The sequence below is a fragment of the Pantherophis guttatus genome, chromosome 2 (genome assembly GCF_059756535.1).
Source record: "Pantherophis guttatus breed Tessera chromosome 2, ASM5975653v1, whole genome shotgun sequence".
NCBI classification, from domain to species: Eukaryota; Metazoa; Chordata; class Lepidosauria; order Squamata; family Colubridae; genus Pantherophis; species Pantherophis guttatus.
The window spans coordinates 183,177,973-183,200,143 of NC_142064.1; the positions used below are offsets into that span (position 1 = coordinate 183,177,973).

A 22,171-nucleotide genomic window follows, 5' to 3' on the forward strand; every position below is an offset into this window, starting at 1 on the left:
AGGCTTCCTACTAGTTGATCAGCCAAGGAGCCATTAATGATGCCTCCACTCCTCTAAAACAAACAAATTGTTAATTGCCATCCCACGCAGAAAGCTGCCAGCAACTAAGCCAACAGTTCCTGGAGTGTGAGGGTGGGGGGAAAAAACCCAGCCCAGCAATTAATGTTGATATACAAAGGGTAATTAGTGACTCACAATGTCAAACACCAAACAACTATCTATGAGACTCCCTCTCTAAGCTGAAAATAGATGAACAGGGAGGAGAACATCCTAACCTTATATTAAGATCTAGTCATCTCGTTTCTTATTGCAACTAGATATTCCATGAACATGTGAATACACTAAGCTTGTTGCAATCAGAAAATTAAAATATTGTTTTAAGTTCAGTCAAATGCCTTCTGTTTGAAAATTTCAACACATTCTCCTTGAAGTGGGATTGATAATACGAATTCCAGTCACATGTAATGTTTAGAGAAGATTAATCCATTTCTCGCTAATAAAACCTGAGTCTATCACAATGAAAAACTGAATGTTCTTCAGAGAGGCCCAGCATGGCTCTTAAAATATGTTTCTATCATGATTAAGTTGCAAGGACAAGCATTAAATTTGCCTCCTATGGATTAGAGGCAGACTTTTTAATTCTTGATGAGATCTTTTGCCTCCAATAGGTGTTCCTACCTGTGAGGTACATTTCTTCCCCTTCTGTGAACATCTGGTGACATCGTACACATCTGGCACAAGTGGGATGATAGTGCTTTCCTCCTGCCTACAGAAATCAGTGAGAACAAAGAGTTGTTGAACAAAATATCCACATGCCAATGTTCTAGCCAAACACATGACTGTCTAGGAAAAGTGATGTTTCTTTGATTTAGAGGAATCGAAATTTGGCAGTAATTCTGTAATTTATGTCATTTTTTCCCATCTCACATGATTGATTGGCTGTATTTATTATAGATTTTTGCCCAAAAACCTTTTATGACTTTATATTCCAACCACACATTAAAGTTTGTTGCTAGATTTTCATAAAACATCAGGATAATCTTGCTATAAATACTGTTTCAAATCAAGGAGATGTACCACTTATAATTATATGATACTACCTAATTATTAACATGCCTCCTCTTATTTTTAAGAAAATTTAAATGGTTTCAGCGGTTCCATTATTGTGCTAAATTTGTCTTCTCCACAATAGACTCTGCCATACGGCTTTGAATTCCCTGTAATTTATAATACTAATATTTTACATTTTCTATATCTCTCAGTTTAAGTTTTTAAAATATTTTAATGGATCTATTGGCTTGATTTGTTCTAAAGTATAAACACTGAAGTAACTAAATAACCTGATTCCCCTGAAATTTGCTTTTAGTTTTAAGGCTTCCAATTTTTTACCATCTTCTCTTATAATTTCATCCAAATTCCCACCATGTGGTTTGTTGCAGGAAAATTCAGAGATATCAAAGCATTTTGAGACTAGAATCCTGTACCAATCTAAGTGGATTGTTCTGTGCAAGACTTAATGTTACATTTTATTATGCTTCTGGAACAACATGAGCTATATGCATTCATAAATTTTTCACTTTCTTATTTTCCCCCGATTCCTTTTCAATAGATTTGTTGCCTGTTTCATTTTGTACTCATATGATTTTTAAAGATTACCTGAAGCCTGCAATCATCATAACAGAACACAACAGAACATTTTCTGCAACAGAAAACATTGCCATAGCATTGGAATTGTAACATTGGAAAATAGAGGGGTTTTGAGTTATATTATTTTGATATTCCCTTATCTGCATAATTCTATTCCTAACAATATTATTTTTATCATTATATTTTGTGTTGTTTGAAAGAATATTTTAATCAGTAAAAAAAATATCTTGGCTATTATCAAATATTGCTGAAAATCATAACATTTTAAAGAGCCATTTAAATTTGGGACAGATCCACTGTGAAACTCCTGTTGTTGCTGGAAATATTTTCTAACATTCAATTGGAATTTGCTGTAAATTAAATCCATAATTCTGTGTCCTTCACTCTGGAATAAGGAAGAATAGGTCCTGACTTTCTTCTATGTATTATCCTTTCAAGAGACCTACTTCATTCCTCTTCGATAGTTTTTTCTCAGTGCTTAAGACAACCAGTTTTTACAACTTCCTTTCATGGGATTTAGCTTCTAGTCCTCTTTGTGCTCTTTTCAGAAAATTTTATAATTTATTAAAGCATAGTGGTCAGAACTAGACACAGTATTCAAGATGGGTCTATCTGAAGCAGAATTAGGTGGAACTATTACTTCCCATCATTTGGAAAGTATACTCCAGTATATTGTATTTTGTTTATTTTCTTTTTATTTTACAGCCATGTCACACTGCTGATTCATATCCAGTTTGATTTGAGTACTAGTACAAAATCTTTTTTCAGTGCTAGTAAGCTAAGTGTCCATCATATACTTACTCATTTTAGTCTTGCTTCATTAGTACAGAACTTTCCATTGTCTCTGTTATATGTTATTGTGTTATTTTCAGCCTATTTTTCTAACCTATTAAGATCATTTTGTTATATTTCTGCCTTCCAATCCAAATGTCTGTTATCAGCAAATCTGATAATATTCCACCCACTCCTTCATTTAAATCAGTGATGAAAATATTGATGAGTAGAGGACTTAAGACTGAACTTCTCCACATACACCTCTATATTTGAAGAGGAGTTGTTGATGAGAACCTTTTGAGTCTGATTTCTGATCCAACTACATATTGCTTTAACTGCTATGTTATCAAGTCCTCACTTAAATAGCTTGTTAATCTGTATGTCATGGATATTTTTTAAAATGTTTTACGGATATAAAGATATAGTCCGACAATATATGAAGGAGTTTATCTAGTTTAAAAAACGGGGTAGAGAAAGAAATTTAGTAAAAACCTGCCCGAATTGGTCAGTCTGTAAAAAAAAAAAAAAAAAAAGATGGTGGAAGAGTTGTACTTTCAGACTAGCAATATTGAAGTCAGCACTCTCAGATAAATCCAACAGGGAACACGACCAGATGAGCTAATTTTATTTTATTGAAAAGCAATATTAACAGAATCCTAAAGTTCTTACTGCAGCTCTCTAAGCAACTGCAGAGTCTTTCTCTCCACCCACTTTGTCTGGATCATTCCTTAGGCAGCACTGCTTCTCCTAGTCCCTCTTGGTTATTCTCACATACAATTACACAAATTAAACTTATTCAATATAAACAGGGATTCCCTAACCATGTTTCTATCAATCTCAACTAACAAGCATCTCCCTTCATCTTACTTTATACAATTCTCCGATGGAACACAAACTATTGGAGAAGCCCCAAATTGGTGCCAAATATATCTGCCTTTTTTTTAACCTAAAATCAGATAGAAAAAGCATCTTTGGAGAATGCTGTTGTTTTTTTAAAAATATATATGGTACAATTGGTAAGAACTAAGGTACATAGCTCAATGATTGAGTACTAACTGTCTTAATAAAAGGTACAAACCATACATGGAAATTATACACATATTCCCAAGACAACTGAAATAAGCAGTAGACAAAATGTAAAGGGGTTCTTCTGCACCAATCCTAGTTCTTACATGTAATCATGTCTTATACCTGAGACACTGGATGTAAGTTTGGTATAAAATATGGCATCAGGATAGTGGCGAGTCATAGAAACCCTAAAGTTGTATTTCAAGCTTTTATCAGCGCAGATGGCTTTGAAATCAATGGAGCCACCCAAGGATTACAATGAGTGACAGTTTACTGGATCCACCCTGGTATCAACACTGTTGTAGGGAGAGGCCAAGTGCCCAGTGCTGTCACTTTGATTAAAGGGGCCATTATTTTCGACCAATTTTCCACTTATTTCTATCTAATGACTTTGCTAGAGCTGGCCTGAGTAACAGCATGATCAAGTCCAGAGAGATATTGAAAATGTAAGCTATCCCTGGAATAGTTTGACAGGCCTGTTTACAAGCTGTCATTAAGTAAACTGTCATTGTTTCAGGATAGTGGAGCGATCTGCTGTTGAGTTAAGAATAAAAAGTGTCCAGTCCTATTTGTCTCTTGAGCCATTCCTGTAAGAAGGCAACTTTTTCTGCTGCCTTCAGTGACTCTGATACTGAAATAACAGCCTATTATTTCGCCCACTTGCAATGTATCAAGGGTGTTCTCTCTGCTCTTTAACAAAGATAATAGGTTTAATTGGTATCTTGTTTCCTTTCAAAAGGAATTTTGGATTTCAATTACAGACATGCTTTCTGAGCACCACAGCTCAGTTGCAGCCACTGGTTTAACTTGTTACCCTCACCACTTACTCCATGCAAAGAACGACTCCTAAAGGGGCTTTTACAGGAAAATAATAATGGTGGTGATCGTTGCATTGATGATGATGATGATAATGAAAGAATAAGAGATTATTAAAGAGTACCAGGAAGAAAAGGACAGTTGTGGCCTTTAATTAGAGACGGAACTTTGAAGTTAAGGCCAGAATTGACTTGAATAATTGTTTCAAGAGAGGGTTGAGTTTCACATCTGCAGAATTCTTGGTCAGATTGTTAGCAATAGCTCAGTACTCCTTGTCAGTTCAGTCATAATATTGCTAGCCAAAAGCATGAATAAAAGTTTGCTGCCCTGCAATAATATTTTGGTTCTCAGCCTATGAAAACTAGCCTTCTGCTTCAGGTCAGTGACACACATCTAGATTTGCCTCTACAGTATAACAATCTGTCCCAAAAAGGCAAATGGACTTTGTTTTTTCTTTGAAGACATTTTGCTTCTCATCCAAGAAGGTTCTTCAGCTCACTCCAGTTGCCTTTTGGGGGGTGGGGGGGAAGCACCTTTGGACCAACCATAAGCAGGATGACAGAAAATCTCCATTGACAGGAACAGCAATCTCTTTCCTGATCTATCTTATGATCATGTGCCAATAATATCAAAGTCATTGGGATTCCACCCCGGGATTTTTCTGAAAGGCAGTAAATGCTTCCCATCAAAAAGTTATCCCCAATTTTGCTATTCGAAAAAGATTGTGGTTATTGCCCGTTCAACCATGAATCTAATTAACCCAGACAGTTCTTACTGATGCAGCTTTGTTCTGTTGCAATTTTGTTTTTTGCAAGAATTTACTACTTTATTGCTGGTTCAAATTAGTGATCATTCAAATAAGAGCCTAGCTTTCCTTGTGTACAAGCTGAGAAATCATGGTTTATTCAGTTTTACTCATAAAATAAAAAGGTGCGCATTGACAGAATATGATTATGAACTAAACAGCAACTTGTATTTGAATGAGCATATTTCTTACATATACTTGATGCTAGTAGTTTGGATGCATGAAATATTGCCACATCTACAAGCTCAGGAACTTGGACAGTCCTTACGCTAATATTGGCCGCTATAAATGAGCAATATTAGTAAATAAAGAGTGATCCAGTTGCTGGAGTGGGATGGGGAAATAGCCAATGTAATGTAAATTATTAAAGAAATTACTTTTTTCTCCTTCTGACTAACAATTCTATCACTGCTCCAGGAAAGTGCTGTCTGGAGGGAGTTCAGTAACAAGATCTATGTAGGAATCCAATTTAATTAATGAATTAAAAGCATTTATAGGCCTGCCCACCTCAAATAATGTGATTCTGCTAGTGTACTGTAAACAACAATGATGTCAAAAACAAAATAATAATAGCTAAAAAAAGAGATATATAAACTATTAATTAGCAATTAGGTACTCAAATGTATTTTAATCTTCCAGACATGTCCCCAACACCAAGAACTCCACTGAATAAGAAGGACAAGCAAGGATGCTAGGAAACCAGCTTTGGAATGCAAACTTAGACAGAAGTGGATACAGAATAAATCTAATTAACTCATCCAATTCTAATTCCAATCCTAATCCACAAAGGAAAAGGGACACTTGAACATTGTGAAGATAGAAGGAATCTATCCTTCTTATTATGCATTTTAGAAGGAATTTCTAATTCCTTCTAAAATACATAATCTCATTCATAACTTCCACTTCTTTTGAATGTGAGGGCTAATGAACTGGAATAGCGGTGGAGAAACCTTGCATGCAATAATGTGACATAGCATTTGTTTCACTAGGCTTTTGAGAAGAAAAGGCGTGGTAGCAACCACAATTAACTTCTGGATCATCAGGAGTTTCCTTTCATTGTATCAAACAAATTGTCCAGCAGGCTTCATTGTTTAAACTAATAACAGAGATTGAATTTTTGCCAGTCTTACCTGGATAATTTGGGGAATGAGCATCAGCAATACATTTCTGATGACTGAGATATGATTTCTTTAATCACTTCTACATTACCCATATTTCATGTTTATTATTTTTTCTGATTACTGCTATGCTGCAATAGCTTCCTTTGTTTTTCTGCAGGTAACACCAGCCCTGCCTTATCCCCATTTACACCCAAAGCAAACATATTTTTATGGATCAGACAAAAACTTCTTTCTCCACTTCCCATTGTCCAGAAATGCCAGCCTATTTTTTTTATTCTAGGCATTCTCTACAGTCAATTTGTCTATAATGTAAGATTCATTCAACTTATTTAAAAAAGAAAAGAAAAAAGGCTGAGCTGTTCAAAAACCAACGAAGCAAAGCATTTCAGGCAGCTGCATTATCTGATGTCTCTGCCTCACAGTTTTATAGTTTGAAAGGGCGGAAATTTGGAAATCAATGGTGATCATGCAAATGGAGTGAATGAATCATTGAAACACTTGCAGCTGAAAGCAACAAATGTCTCTCTTTTTCTCTCTCAACTCCCCCCCCTTCATAAATATTTCAGTGCCTTGAGAGAGACATGTTTTTTTCTAATTCATGCATCTTCTAAAACTCCACTGAGATTTATGAGATTTTACTAGGTGAGCCACTGCTGGATTTGACCATCGCTATAATAATATAGTCTCCAATCTCATAATAGATTGTTGTTGCTGAATGCAATTGTCTCAAGGAAGCTGGCTAGGAGGTATCCACAGAAGAAAATGAAAATGTCCTATGGGAATTACAGCCTGATCCAATGAGCTACTGGATGCAGGTAACAGCTCAATGGCTCAAGTATCAAGCTTCTAGTCTTCCTATGAAAACAGAAGTCCTCACTTTACCAGTGCAATAGCATTCACATTTTTATGTTTTCTCTTTGCCATTGTTTAGTGTGTCAAAGCATTGTTGCATTGCTCCATGAAGGCAGAAGACTAAGTTCTCCATTCGCAACTTTCTTTTCTGATCACAGGAATCCTAAAGTTGAGGAAAAGTTGTGGCTCAATCTGGATTAAATTGTGGAAGAATCCTCATCGGTACCATCAATATCTAAATAAAGAAAGATAAAAATAGATGCCTGGCAGATCTATTGCCATCTCTGAAAAGAATTTCTATTTAGCCACAAAAATATAGGTTACAGCTGGCCTTGCTATAACTATGGTGTTACACTCTTATAAGTATAGTTGATGTATATAATTTACCAGGAAATATAGTTCCTTTTAGTCTTTGGTCCTTCCAATTTCTTAGTCTTGAGCTTTAAGAGAGACATTGGTTTTTTTTATTTAAACTATTTTTGTCTCAGATACAAAATATAAAATGTGTTTTTCTCACCATTTGGATGTATGGAATAGCTGTAGTGAGACACACATTGTGTGAATGAATATTTTCAAAAACAAATGATGTAAGCATTCACCCAATGCACCAATATGACCTTCTCAAAAGGAGTCCTGCAACTAAAGATATCGGGCAATCCAGCTTTGTAGATTATGAGATCAGAAAATATTTCTGCCTCTTGATTGATAGACAATGCTGATGACGTACCTAGAATATATGAGCGGAGCAGGCTGCAGTATATAGCATTAAAATGTAAAGCCATTGAATTGGTGTCTATCTTTAGGTGAACATGCACAGAATTAATCCTGAATGTTTTTCATTTTATCCAATTGCAGCCAGTTAAAACCTTCCATGAAAGACCAAATGAACTTCATAATACAGCTATCTTACACATAGAATTCAGTTTACCTTTTGTGAATTTATAATTCAGCAATAATGTAACTAATAATAAACATCTGAAGCACTATCTGAACACCATCAGCACTGACAAAACCACCATTAGTCAATTGCAAAGGGCAGCTTTTCTTGCAAAAGTTTATATCCTGCAGCATTTCTTTTAACATTATTAAGCAACAAAATCTGCTTATCCTAGGTCCTTCGGAAGGATTTGTTAGGTGGACAAAAAAAATGTCAAATACAGTCTAAACATCTGGGCAGCCCACCATCATTTATTAAATTTATGTGCTGCCCGACTGCTGGTGACAGCTTAACTTCTCAGCTACCTGGCAAAGTATCATAAGTGGTTGCATTTTGGTTTTGTTTTAATCACCCTCTAAAGGTCCATCATGAGAGGTAGTTTGATCATGAAGGGGATGCAACTGCCCACTTGAACAAACCACAAGCAATCTTGTTTATTTTATACTGATGAAAATTACAGGCCATTGTATGAGTCTGATGTTGCCAACAGTGAAGACAGACTGCTAATTATAATTCAAAGTGGGAGAGGTGTGTCATCGTTTAAGATTCATTAATCTTCTACGCTGGCTACACTGCTTAAAGCCATCTGGGACAGCCAGAGGCTTAAACATATGAAGACTGATTATGGTTGAAATAGAAGACTTTCATACCCTGTTTCATTGAGGAGAAGGGAAAATAGCAGCTGCCTATCTTGAGGGAAATCAGGAATCTTGGCACTCAGTAGGTATCATATTCTATAGTATCCTGCCATCCGGTTTGATTTATAATCATGATTAGTTGACTTAGAAATTAAATGCTTCCACCAGCACAATCAGGAAAAATCCCGAGAAGTTGAGCTTGTAGTCCATGAGACTCCTGGAAGGGACTATAAAATAACTCAGTCACGAATGTCTCCAAAGATAGGTTGAATCTTGCCCATGGGATTTCTAAACTACCCTATGGTCTTTGTAGATTTTCCTATGTAACATATCAAACATACCTCCTGATTTCATACCAAGTTGCAGGCTACCTGCAGACCGACCTGGAGTTACTCCTATCATGATGATTTTTGTAGTTTCCCTTGATCAAGGTCTTGGAATTTCAAAGGCCAGCACATAATTGAACAAAGATAACTATCAGTCAACGGGTTAAACCCACTCAGTAATGTACAGAAAAGACAAACATGTCTAGAATGAATCCATGTGTAACAATTTCTTTCTAAGATTTATCTTAAAGACAATTTCATTAGCTTTTCCCATTTCCGTGAAACAACTGTTAGCCATAGTGCATGACTGAAGAAAATAGATCTGGAGTGAAAATCCTTTTGAATTAAAAGTGCTATCCAGTTGTCCTTTAACCTACTTTCTGTTCCAGAAAACCTTTCAGGGCATCTCTGTCTTAAGCCGATGCAATTTTAGGAAGTTGGAAGTCTTAATGCAACTCAAGAGCACCTTTCTGAATGCAATCACTTGGCAGAATTATTTTTAAAACCTGCTCCAAATTATCTTGGTTTGACTGTCTTGGGTAGAAAGGTGGAAAATGAAAGCATGATCAAATTACTGCCAACAAGCAACATTTAAGCCTAAATACCTGGCTTTTTTCCAACATGCAATGAGTTTCAAGAATTTTTTTGGAGTATGTACTAAATTAAGTGACTAGATCCTTGGCAAGTTCACATCAATTTATCTCTGGATGAGTGTTAGTTAAATCCAAAATAAATAGTTAATTCAGAATCAGAGGAGGGGAAAATGGCACAAAATGGGCAAACACCTAACAAGGAAATGACCATTTCTGGCTCAAAGTTGGGACTCCTTTCTCCTCAATTTTAAATATTTGAACAGAGCACTGCTAGGCTCCAAGCCAACCTAAGATTCTAGGCCTCTGCCTGCTGCTCCTTTACTAATAATTAAACTTAGATGGGCTGCAATGAAACCACTCGTTAAGACCAATTATCAATTCATGCTCAGAGGACTTTTTATTATTATTACTTCATATATTCCAGGAATTAGATATAGTACTGAAAACCAGTTCTACCTCTGAATCAGAGCTCCATGTTAACTGCTGCAGAAATTAAGTTTAGTTGCATGTGTTAGTAGTAGGAAAATAAATTACAAGAGCAACTGTTGAAAAAGAAATGCAGTGATGAGTGATTTTCCATAATTAATACTGAAAACAACAACATTTTAATTCATTTTACTTCTGTCAGCATTACTAGAAAGTCTCTGTTCATTATTTATTTCAGGTACTACTTCTGTTGCAGTTTATTATTGGGGAAGCGATGGTGCTAGAGAGAAGAGATAAAATGGATTATTTGGAAGTTCTACTTAAACTAATATACACAGGAACCTCTCCTGGTACAAATGGTAACATTTTCCCTTCTTTGTCATTAATGTCTATTTTATTTAATTATCTCATTATGTTAAAGTATGCCTGGTTCACTTGCTTCATTCCTAATATATTATTTTGGTATACACACAGCAATTTTGCCAGACTAGATTTTGTTTTTCTTATTAATGTTTCATGAATAAGGTGAGCCACCATTTTGCTTTATTCTATTTAGTTAGATCAAACTTCTGCAATTGAATGCCCTCCAGATGACTTTCAATTTTTAGCTGAGCTTTCCTTTTTACTCATCCGAGCAAGGATGAATTTAGACCCAGGAAGAATATACACTTACTACCCAATTCTATAAATTCCATTGACTGGTTCAAAGTGCCCTTTTGCAGTCAAAGCCTTCTACCATTATGGTTCCTTAGTTCAGATGACTTAATATGAAACAAGTAGCAGGTGTACTGAATTTGTTGCCAAAACCAGAGGGAGGAGCAGGGTGGAATTTAGCTACAAAGCATTCTTCCAGGTGGATGGATTGAAAGAGCATCTGAATAAAAAGGTGTCACTGACACTTACCGCAGCCAGAGAAAAAATTACTTTGCCAAGCACTCTCTTGCATTCCATATCAGGTGCCCACATGCAAGCAGCAGTCCCATTGCCCAGACACAACATATACCAGGCTTCCCCAGCACCTGCCCATATCCTTGCCAGCCCATCCTTGTAGTCCCACATCTACCACTGACATCACCTGTCTGCCCATTTTTCCCAATCCCCACCTGCATTCCCTAGAGTCCATCTGTGGTGTCCCTAACCTCCTGCACTCCTTGCCTTGAATTCCTACACATTTTTGCTTAACAATCTGCATGGTTCCGAGATCACGATAGGACTACAACTCCTGTGATTGCTGTCACTATGTGAGGTGATCGCATGACATTGTACTTTATGATCGAATCACTTAGCAATGGCAATCTCGGTCACAATTGCTGTCATAACTGGAGGACTGCTGTAATGATAGTATGACTGAAGATAGGTGCATGGAGTGAGAAAGAATGGATTTTTCTTCTCACCTCATACTTACAGCAAGGATCAACGAAATAATTTTAATACTGGGAAATTCAGAACAGAGAGGAAGAAATATTATTCACAATTATGTGTAATTAAAAATGGAAGTTCCTTCTGCAAAGTGAGGTGACAGATTTACTGGCAGATGTTCTGAAATGGAATGGAACTAGTATCAACATTCTTCATTATTTAGCAAATGATCTGTCCTCATAGGATTTTTCTGTGACGTGTGAGGGCTTGAAATGAAACTAAAGGAAAAAAAAAACCCAAATGCAGGTAGGTAAGGTTTGATAGCAATCAAGTTCCAAAAAGCATGAATGTTCTCTTGTTCTATAGTGCTGACCCAGCCATGCTCAATTTTGGCGCACCAACAATAAATTCAGCAATGTTTAGCATCCATTAGGTTTCCCCATATACTGTATTATTTGTCCCATGGCTTATTTTCCTCTTGCAGATTCTTCAATTTATCCAACCTCTTTATAAAAATATCAGGCGGGGAAAAATCCTAACATTTTGGGGCAAATAGCAGTTTGTGAGCTCATCCCACAGTTATCCAAACATCCTTGGTAAAGAAGCATGCCATGCATGGTACTGACATTATTTCAGATTGGTTTACTTAGAGGAAAAAGAGCATGATCTCTTCTGACTATAGGCAACTGCTTGGCTGTTTCCTGTTTGCGTAACTCCTGTCATAATAAAGACATCTCTTTGCATCGGACTCACCTCTAGGACTCTGCCGCTAATATATCGGTTGCAGGTCTCGCACTTAATACCAAATTGGGCATGATAGTCGGATTCACAGTATGGGACACTATCCCTGGTGAGAAAAGAGCAGGCAGTGAGATTTCGAAGAGGGAAGGAACATTGAAGCTTCGCCATTCCTCCCAACCTAAGCACAAATGTTCTAGAGTTCGTCATGGTTGGATGCTGGACCACCATTCATACTAAAGTGAAGGCATTGTGAAAACTTTCCCAGACTAGTCAGTTGCCTTCTAATCTGTTTTTTGCTCCTAATCTGTTGGTTTCGTTTCGGGTCAATCTGCAGTTGCCTGACAGCAGCAGGCTCTTAAATCCCAGAATCTGAATCCAGGAATGGGGCCGTGAGGGAGTCCTTTGACGAATTCTTTCTAACTGCTCGCTCAGTTGGATGAGATTGATTCAGAAATAACATAGGAAGGGCAAATGTATGTCATGAAAAGGCAGCACACCCACCAGCACAAAAGTCAGAGGGCGGAAGGATGGTTCTGTTTCTTCCGGGAGACAGCGAGCCTCGGGTGCAAGCTGGAGTCAGCACGAAGGCTCAGAGGAGCCAACAGGAAAAGATGATACGGGGCATGACCAAGATACAATTGAGATAGGTTGTTTCACATACAGGTAGTCCTCGACTTACAACCACAATTGAGCCCCAATTTTCTGTGAGACAGTGGTTAAGTGAATTTCCCCTATTTTACTACTTTTTTTTTGTCACAGATTTAAGTGAATCACCGCAGTTGTTAAAGTTAGTAACATGGTTGTTAAGTGAATGTGGCTTTCTCATTGGCTTTGCTTGTCAGAAGGTCACAAAAGGGGATCATATGACGGTGTTAAATGTGAGTCCGTTGCCAAAAGCACTTAAATTTTGATTACACGGCTTTGGGGATGCTGCAACTGTCATAAGTGTGAACATCACTTTTTTTTCAGTGCCAGTGTAACCTCAAACGGTTACTAAATGAACTGTTGTAAGTCGAGGACTACCTGTATCCTATTTTCTGCACAATTGTTCATATTTAGTTCAGGAAAGCAAAGCTGGAAAAGCAAAATGTCAGAACCACCGTGGGCCAGTATTCTGCCTGTTACCTGGTGCATAAAGTTACCCTCTCTGCTTTTCTTCCCTTTCTTAGCAGAATCCGTTCATCTTTAAGAGATCCTTTGGTGGAATGTACTCACAGGTTGCTCCAGGGCTAAAGGTACTCACCGATTAATCATTGAGGCAGAATAATAAAATCATTAATTGCACCATAAATGTGGCTTTTTAATTGGGTTTTAACAGAAGTTGTCCAATGACTTTCATTGCTAATGGCAGTTTTACAAACAATTATCTTTTAATGAATTATAGATAATGTTACCCCCAATAAAAGGAAATCCACTTTTTTATTTAGTCTAGACAAAACACTGTTTTTCTTAAAACAGCTTCAGATATTATTTGGCACTGGGATTGGGCAACATCATTTATTTAATTCTCTCTTCATCTCCATAGTGCAGATATAAGCATTTTATACTGCAGCATTTATGTGCTCTGTTGAATGACACCTGCATAAAACTTGATCTACATTCTCTCTCCAGAGATAATTATTTTCTGGCACCATTATTACTTGATTATTCATTGAAATGTGTACGTACAACAAGATCATTGTCAGAAAGCTTGCTGTGATGGATGAACTAAGCAAAGCTATTGTAAATGAGGATTAAATACAAAAAAATTAAAATAATGTTTACAAAGAATTAGTCAATGTGCTAGTGCTGTTGAGGATGTAGAAAATAGAATGGTTGGATGGGGTAATAAATGAACTGGGACTAATTCCTGAATTAGTGGGGGTTGGACAATATAATCTTTGATTGGATTAGCAAATAATCAAATAAATAGATAAATAGACTAGTTTATGATTCCAGAAACCCAGGTACTTGCAACCATCCTAGAGCCTTCATGTGTAACTTGAAGAGTTTCAGAATTTCAGCCCAGAGAGTTCAAATTAAAGACACTTTTGGAATTCTTACTGAGCAACTGGAAAGAGTACTGATTTTACAAAAACTAGAAAATCTCATTCAAAAGCCTCTTCCTTATGGAGTAAGGGGTTCTCAGAAGGTTGCCTTTATTGCCTTCCAGTAAATCCATACAAGTGAGGCAAAAGGAATCACAGGTGGCTCTTGCTTCCTCCAGAAGTGAAGGTGATGCATTATGTGCACTGAAACGCACACATTCCATTAGTACACAAAATTATTAGATTCTGGTCTAATAGTGAGAAGTGAGATGTAGGTATCTACATCTCACTTCTCTGTGCATTAGCCGAGAAGGGTAAAAAAGAAAGTACAAATCTGTTTTGCTTTCTTTCTCGCTGCTCGCTTCTAATATGCAAAGTTGTACAGAAGTCTCAGAATTCTTCGAGAATAACATCTGATGCTTCACTTTGAAGGGATCCCCACCCATCTAGCTTATACAGCTGAAATGTACATAGGGAAGAAGTGGAAACACGCACTTGCTAATGTATTCTCCAGTCAGGATGATTCCACAGGTTTGGCACTTGAAGCAGCTGACATGCCACTGTTTTTCTAAAGCCAGGAGGGACTGACCTTGCTTGATTTCCTCTTTGCAACCTGCACATTCTAAGGAACAAAAGAAACACAGAGAACTGACCACACAGCAGAAGTAGGAACATCTCAAATAGATTTAAAATCTGTATAGAAGACAACAGTGTCTACAAATAACATGCCTTCTGGAACCATAAATAACAATAATATGAATGACAGACATGAAGCAAAGGGTTCCAGTGTTCGAAATGATTTGTGATACACAGGACTATCTCCAGGAAGGAACAAACAAAATGACTAGTAGGAAAGGTCCTTTATTTTGCATAAAAGTCAATGTGAAGAACCTCAGTTGTGTAATTTCCTCTAAATTGCATGGTTTTCTCTTTGGAGAGACAGCTATCCAAGACTGTGCTGTCCATAGGATGGATTCCCCATCCCCAATCATGACTGCCCATACTGGTTTAAAAAAAGGTTGATAAGCTGATTCCAAAATATGTTGAGACCATTCAGGTTGGAGAAACCAGTTACATGGTCACAACCATAATTTGTTCCATAACTTTGGTCGCAACCCGATTTGGTCGTGACCTGAACCTAATTTTGGAAATTTGGCGCTTACAAAAAAAATGGCACAGAAAGGAAAATTGGCCACAAAAAAATAATAATTGTGAATTTTATGGTTGGAACCCAATTTGGTCGTGGTCAGAAGTGTTCGTGACCACAGGTTGTAATGTATATGAAAGTCGTATGAATGCTTTTCATGGGTACCTTGTCTCTCTATATGTTCTTGGATTTGTTGATAAATCACTGTAACTCCAAACACCACCTTGTTTATAGAGCAGCTGCTAACAGCAACATCAGCAGTATTGCTATCAGAGTGTGTAAACCTAGTGGAATATGTAAAATGTTCAATACTGAGTCCACATTATGAATCATAACATTGGGAGTCTTGGAAACTATTTATACATGTAAATTCCTGTTCAGACCTCACCTGAAGGGAATTAACAGAAATTAATGAACAATTTCCTTGGTAAGATGGGTGGCTATACCAACTGAATAAAATAAATCATAAATACATAAAATGGTTTCAATATGGAATACATTTACCTCTTTCACACTAAAAGATTTAATTATCCTGAATAATTCTAATTGTAGGATGCAAATATTCCATATAGTTTATACAGAAATGACTGACTTTCTGTTTTAATTCATTTTTATGGAATTGTTTTTCCTTGTTTAACTGCTAGCAAGTATAAATTATGTTAACACAAAAAAACTGATGCATTGGCCTTTTCCTCTCCTGGAGAATTACAGATTGTCATTTTAATCTTGATCCTGCTGCTTGAACCAATTTAGATAGGATAATGCAGATGTAAAATTTGCTTTAGCAAAAAAGAAAAATTAAAATTAAAAACCCCAAAACATCTAACTGAGACTCAAGGAGAACCTGGCATATTTGCCAAGGAAAGCAAAGAACAGCTATGCTGAATGTTGACCTAATACCAGAGTATTAGTACTCAAAGGATATTACAGATCACCTGGCTTAATGGTTAGACCAAGCTGAATTGCTAAAAATCAAGAATGGTGGGGTTGGGATGGGAAGGATTATTTATTATATATTAGTTAAATATTTATGGAAGGCTTCCTCTGTTTTACAAAATCTGGACTAAAAGGAGATTTTTGGGTTTTAGCCAGTGTAGTAAAAGCTGCTTCCTAACCTTTACCACAGTCAGTTTTGGTGTGTGCCTAGGTATTTATCTCTCTTCCTTCCTTTCATGTTTCCTTTGCTGTTTAGTTCAGTAGCAGGAAGCCCATGGGCCTGAAAGGGGTGGCTGTCCCAGCTATGATTAGCTCTTTCAGTCTCCTCAGCATCAAACAGTTCTTAGATTGTCAAGGAATCACTAATTTGTAGGGTGCTCATCGGCGTGGTCAATAGTTGTGAAAAATCTCACTGGTACATGCTATGGAATAAGCTGTTGCCAAAGGTATTTTATGAAGCCATTCTGACCATTGCTGCATTTTCACCTTACACACCTCTAAGTGCTGGAGGAGTTGTTTATAAATGCAAGGCAGACTGACAATCTCCTCTGATCACTCTTCTCTCTCATCGCTCACCTGTCAACACAATCCCTGGTTTGCCACTTGTCCTGGCAGTGGATTCCACTGCTAGGGTAGCTCCAGGGAACTTTTGCTATGCACATATATCAAGCAAAACTCTAATCCCAGAATCTTGTATGCTAACAAGGTTCTCTTCCTGCCTTGCCTACTGAAGTCACAGCTAGTTGTCCCCAAACATCACCCATGGAGATACAGTGAGAGCAGGAGCGGATGCAGAAAAAAAGATATTGGGGAGATGCTGTTCTTTGCACATTATATCCTGAATGTTGCTTGTCATAGTTATGAATTATCCATGGAGGCTTTGTGTAACCTGAGCTGTACATCTAAGGTGAAGAGTGAATTTCAGAGAGGAAGATGCAGGCTTCATATGACCTGATAGTATTAAAGAGAATGAGGAGGATAAGTGTGGGGGTGTGGGGGGGGGGAGGGAGAGGCAAAAAAGATATTGTGATCTTATGTTGGTTTTTTTTTCTCAGTGGCTTCTTAACAGGTTCCTGGAAACTGAGTAGGGGCGGAAGAGATGAGCCTTTCTTTGTGTGCTGATTCAGCAGATTTGTCCTATGCAGTTCTATTCACTGTGGCTTGTTTCTGAATTTTTGGTTGCAAAAACAGCTGGGCTATCTGGTTGGATGCAGTGACAAAGTCTTTTCTATTTGAGAACTGGATATTCTTCTTATCTTTCGTGTAGGTTTACAGGGTTGCCTTAAACAGTCACAATTTGATGAAAGCTTATCTAATTCATCCTTATGGAACCTCTAACTTATCTGGAACATAACTATACTTCTCAGTATAATTTTTATAACATATTTTGCAACTCAAAAATAATGGGAATGATACAGATAGGAGGGAAGTGCAAACAAGATGTATTAAACCAGGAGAGATTTCTTGTATCAGATATTCTAAAAAGTGCATAAATGGCAGATACTAAGAAAAACAGGTACAAAGCAGACTTTTGAAAAAAAAAAAACAAATTGGACAGAACAAAAGTATAGAAGGAGAGAAAAAAAGAGCAGAACAATATCTACTTTGGGATAATATAGGATGTGCATATCTATCCATACACCCATCCTATATTATAGAAAAGGTATTAGCTAGCTTCAAAGTATCTTAGCAGCTTAATGAGTTTTTATTTGTCCAATGCATAGTATTCCATAGCACCCTGATTTTACTATGTAATATCACACTAGAGCAGAGCCAGATAAAAGCATTTTGATGTAAAATGAATTCCAGCGATGTCCTTCAGATGCTAGTTAACATGGGACACCTGCACAAACTGTCAGACTTTGCACACAATCCCCATTGGTTTTAAAGAAGCATCCTGTGAATGGCATTTGTAGATCCAACATATTGTATTTCTAACAACATGATCAGAAACTAACTCAAGAAGCCATGTCATCTTATCCATGAGCAGACATCCGGAAGTATTTAAACCTAAAAGGAGACTTGCCACTTTCATTGTTCTAAAAAGTTCATTATAGGGGCAAACATTGAACCAAAGGGTAGGTAAGAATGGCATTTAATATTCTATTAACTTCTGTGGCATTGGTTGATTTCATGAGGAATAAAAGAAGATTATTAGAGAAAAGAAGACTAGAGAAAAGAAAAACTAGGGTGGCATGATAGCAGTATTCCACTATTTGAGGGGCTGGCATAAAGAAGAGGGGTCAACTTATTTTCCAAAGCACCAGAGGGCAGGACAAGAAATAATGAATGGAAACTAATCAAGGAAAGAAGCAACCTGGGATTAGGGAGAAACTTTCTAGCAGTGAGAACAATTAGTGGAATGACTTGCCTCCAGAAGATGTGAATGCTCCAACACTGGACATTTTTAAGAAGAGATCAGACACCCATTTGTCTGAAATGGTATAGGGTCTCCTGCTTGAGCAGAGGGTTGGACTAGAGGACCTCCAAGGTCCCTTCCAGCTCTATTCTGAAGTGAATTAATGAGGCATCCTTTATCAAAATACTAAAGCACAATAGCGGGACGTGGTGGCTCAGTGGCTAAGATGCAGAGCTTGTTGATCGAAAGGTCAGCAGTTCAGTGGTTTGAATCCCTAGTGCCGTGTAATGAGGTGAGCTCCTGTTACTTGTCCCAGTTACTTGTTACTTCTGCCAACCTAGCAGTTCGAAAGCATGTAAAAAATGCAAGTAGAAAAATAGGGACCACCTTTGGTGGGAAGATAACAGTGTTCCGTGCGCCTTTGGCATTTAGTCATGCCGGCCACATGACCACGGAGACGTCTTTGGGCAGCGCTGTCTCTTTGGCTTTGAAATGGAGATGAGCACTGCCCCCTAGAGTTGGAAACGACTAGCACATATGTGCGAGGGGAACCTTTACCTTTACTAAAGCACAATAACAACAGTGTGTCAATTATCTGGAGATACTACAAATACAGAAAGTAATGAGGAAAGGGGCCTCAAGTGTTTTGAGTACACATTTCCACTTTCTGTTATTTTTACAGTTGTTGTCCAGTGAAATTGCAAGACCCGTTCCTCCCTCTTTTTGGCCCCTACAGAACATCTGTGTTTGCATCTTCACGCAAACTTTAAAAACAAAGCAAGCCTTGGACTCAGACAGCTTTTTCTTTAGCTCAACTCAGCTGATCTGGGAAAGGGTGAGCCAACACTGTGGAATTCTTGTTCACTTTGTGATTTTCCTGCATTAAGACAGCCTTTTAAATATTGAAAATAGGAGCAGAGAAGCAACTACCTTTTCCAAATGCAGCTACACTACAGCTCTCATGTTTCTGTAGAAACGAAGAAAGAAATGTGAATTTTACCACCTTGAACCATACAGCCTGCAGCCCAGCTGGGAGTTCTGTATGTGTCAGCAGCTTAAATCAACAGGCTTACGAGCCCTTAATTCTCCTGTTGAATTGTGGCCACTGTGTTCTTGTTTGGCAGCTTCGAACAGCTCTGCCAAGAGCCCGCTGTCACAGGGAAGCACTGTTTTGTGATTGTAGCAAGGAATACTGTGTCATTCTTCTCTTAGTAATCAATGCGTCTAAGGAGACAGTAACATCTATTGCCTCCACTGTGAGATCACACAGCTTGCTGTGCAATTGCATCCAGCTGGTAGGCAGCCCAATAGAGATTGCTCATTACAAGGCTTTTACAAGACTTCCCTGTCTTTGTATGTTCAGTAAGCAACAGCTTTTTAGCATGGTTGGCCATAGACGTCATCATATAACCTGAAGGTGGCTTTTGCTTCTGGGCCCTTTTCTAGCCACAGATTTCAGCATGATCTACCAAGCCACAAGCAGGGAAGCTCTCTCCTACACTCCGTTGATCTGGGGAGTGGGGGCATGCTTCATTCAGGGTGTGATTGAGGAAACAATGCTGAAACAGGGAGCACAGCATTCTTTTTCTCACCCCACAGCTTTCATGGAAAAACTCAAGGTAATGGGAAGGGGCCTGAAAGGTTTCTGGTTTGTGGGCATTTCAAAAATTCATCAGTGCTTCAGTTCAAGAGAGGTCAAGAAGTATAATGGTATGTTGGAATGACCTTGGGAGACTGAGCCCAGTCATGCTGCCTAGGACTGGTCAGATAAGAGACAGCATAGTCCATAGCTGGATAGAAGCTTGAAAGAGACCCTCCCAAATTTCTCGGGGTAAAGGAGATGGGAGAAGAATTGTAGTTTCAGACTTGCAGGATTCCGTTAATGTAACCTTAGAATGCAGTAGAATTAGCTGATCTGATTGTGCTTTCTGTCTGACAGCAAAGGAGAAACAAATAGCAGCTACCCCACTGGGACAATGCCAGCCTTAGGCACTCCTTCAAGTCAAGACTACACCAAGGGATGAAGATTATGAAAAGACTGTGTTCTAGCCCTTTGAGTCTTCCAAATCATGAAATCAGAAGTCAGACCAGAAGTTCAGCATAACCAAAAAAATAAAAAGTGCAAGGCTACAACAATGTTGTTCATGTAAAACATGAGTAAATTGAACCTCCTTCCCCCACCAAAAGAAAAAGTTAAATGCGGCTTTTGGCCACCACAAATATATATGATCACATTTGCATATTTTGATTTTTTAAAAATCATCATCATCATCATCATCATCATCATCATCATCATCATCATTTACCTTGTTTTAATCCAGAATTTAATGACTATGGATATTGTAAATTATTTTCAGATTTTCTATAATTCAAAGTGATAGAGAAATACTTTAAATAAATCAAGTTGGTGGTGATAGTGATGATGAAGACCATCGCCATCATCATTATTTATAAGATATCCAACTTTCCTTTCTCTGCCAAGAATCCCAAATAGCTTGAACCGGGAAAAGAATTTCTTTGAGATGTGTCCTTTCAAAAAGTATTCGTATTTAGTATGGTTATAATTTACGCTGGGTGCCTTTTAACATTTAACAGTACATGGGAGCAAATAAAGCCAAATTATAAAATGTAAAATCAGTTGAGGGCAAAAATCCTACTAGATTGCATAAAGATGCAATAAACAGTTCTAAGTTGCTAGATGACCTCTGGCTTTTATGGTCATTGCAGTACTTTCTTCCCTTAATCTTCTTTGGATGCTGTATAAAGAAGAGAAATCAACATGACTTACGGCTTGGTCCATGAATCTTGATAGGTTTGTTACTAATCAGTGAATGGGAACAAGTTTGGCAAACACAATCCTTGCCACTAAATGTCACTTTATCTCCAATAGGAAAGGGCTTCCTAAAACAAGGAAAAATAAGCAAGACATCAGAAATGCATAGATTATTACCAGTATGAATGGTATTTCACCAGTTATTATTGCATTGAGTCAGCTATTATGGTTCATGTATGTTCTATTTTCGAAAGAGTCTATTGATGAAATTTGGAATTTAATGCTTATGGAAATAAATGAAGTATGAGACGCCTGCTTGCTTGGGAACTTTTGTTGACAACTCAATTGTTTTTTGTTATTTTTGTGGGTTTTTATGACTCATATTTAGACAATTCTCACTCTTGGTTAATTCTGCTTGAGTTGAGAAAAGCAGTTTGATGCATACCACAGAATTAATTACTTGTTGACTACTTTAAATACTGTATAAGCAAAGACATGGCAGATGAAAGATGACAGTTTTGACATGATGTTGCCAAATGAGGATCTCAGAGAACTTGCCCATCCTGTTTCTGAAGAAAAAATGTTTAAAGTAATTCTCACTGGCCCAGGAGCTATCTTTGAATTTGTTTATCTGCTAGAACCACCTCTTGGAAAGAGTCTGAAAATCACCACAAAGTGGAGAGGTTTTTCCTTTTACCATAAGATGAACCAGTTGGGAAGTTTCCAAAAGAACAAAAACAAAGAAACCTAGTTAAAGAGACAAACAATTGTAAGTATTTCCAAAATATGTTCAAGAGCAAAAGAAATGAGTTACCTACATCAATCC

General features: G+C 37.5%; 1 protein-coding gene across 10 annotated transcripts in view; it reads right to left on the reverse strand.

The window, feature by feature from the left end:
• ABLIM3 (actin binding LIM protein family member 3) overlaps positions 1-22,171 on the reverse strand; it is a 171,182-nt gene that overhangs the window by 35,282 nt on the left and 113,729 nt on the right. For all 10 annotated transcript variants that reach the window (XM_087887404.1, XM_087887395.1, XM_087887397.1 and 7 more), the window contains exons 4-7: positions 21,361-21,473; positions 14,626-14,752; positions 12,116-12,209; positions 679-766 (exon numbers count right to left, since the gene is read on the reverse strand). In XM_087887404.1, coding sequence (XP_087743530.1) covers positions 679-766; positions 12,116-12,209; positions 14,626-14,752; positions 21,361-21,473 — 422 coding nt within the window. The remainder of the gene's footprint in view (positions 1-678; positions 767-12,115; positions 12,210-14,625; positions 14,753-21,360; positions 21,474-22,171) is intronic.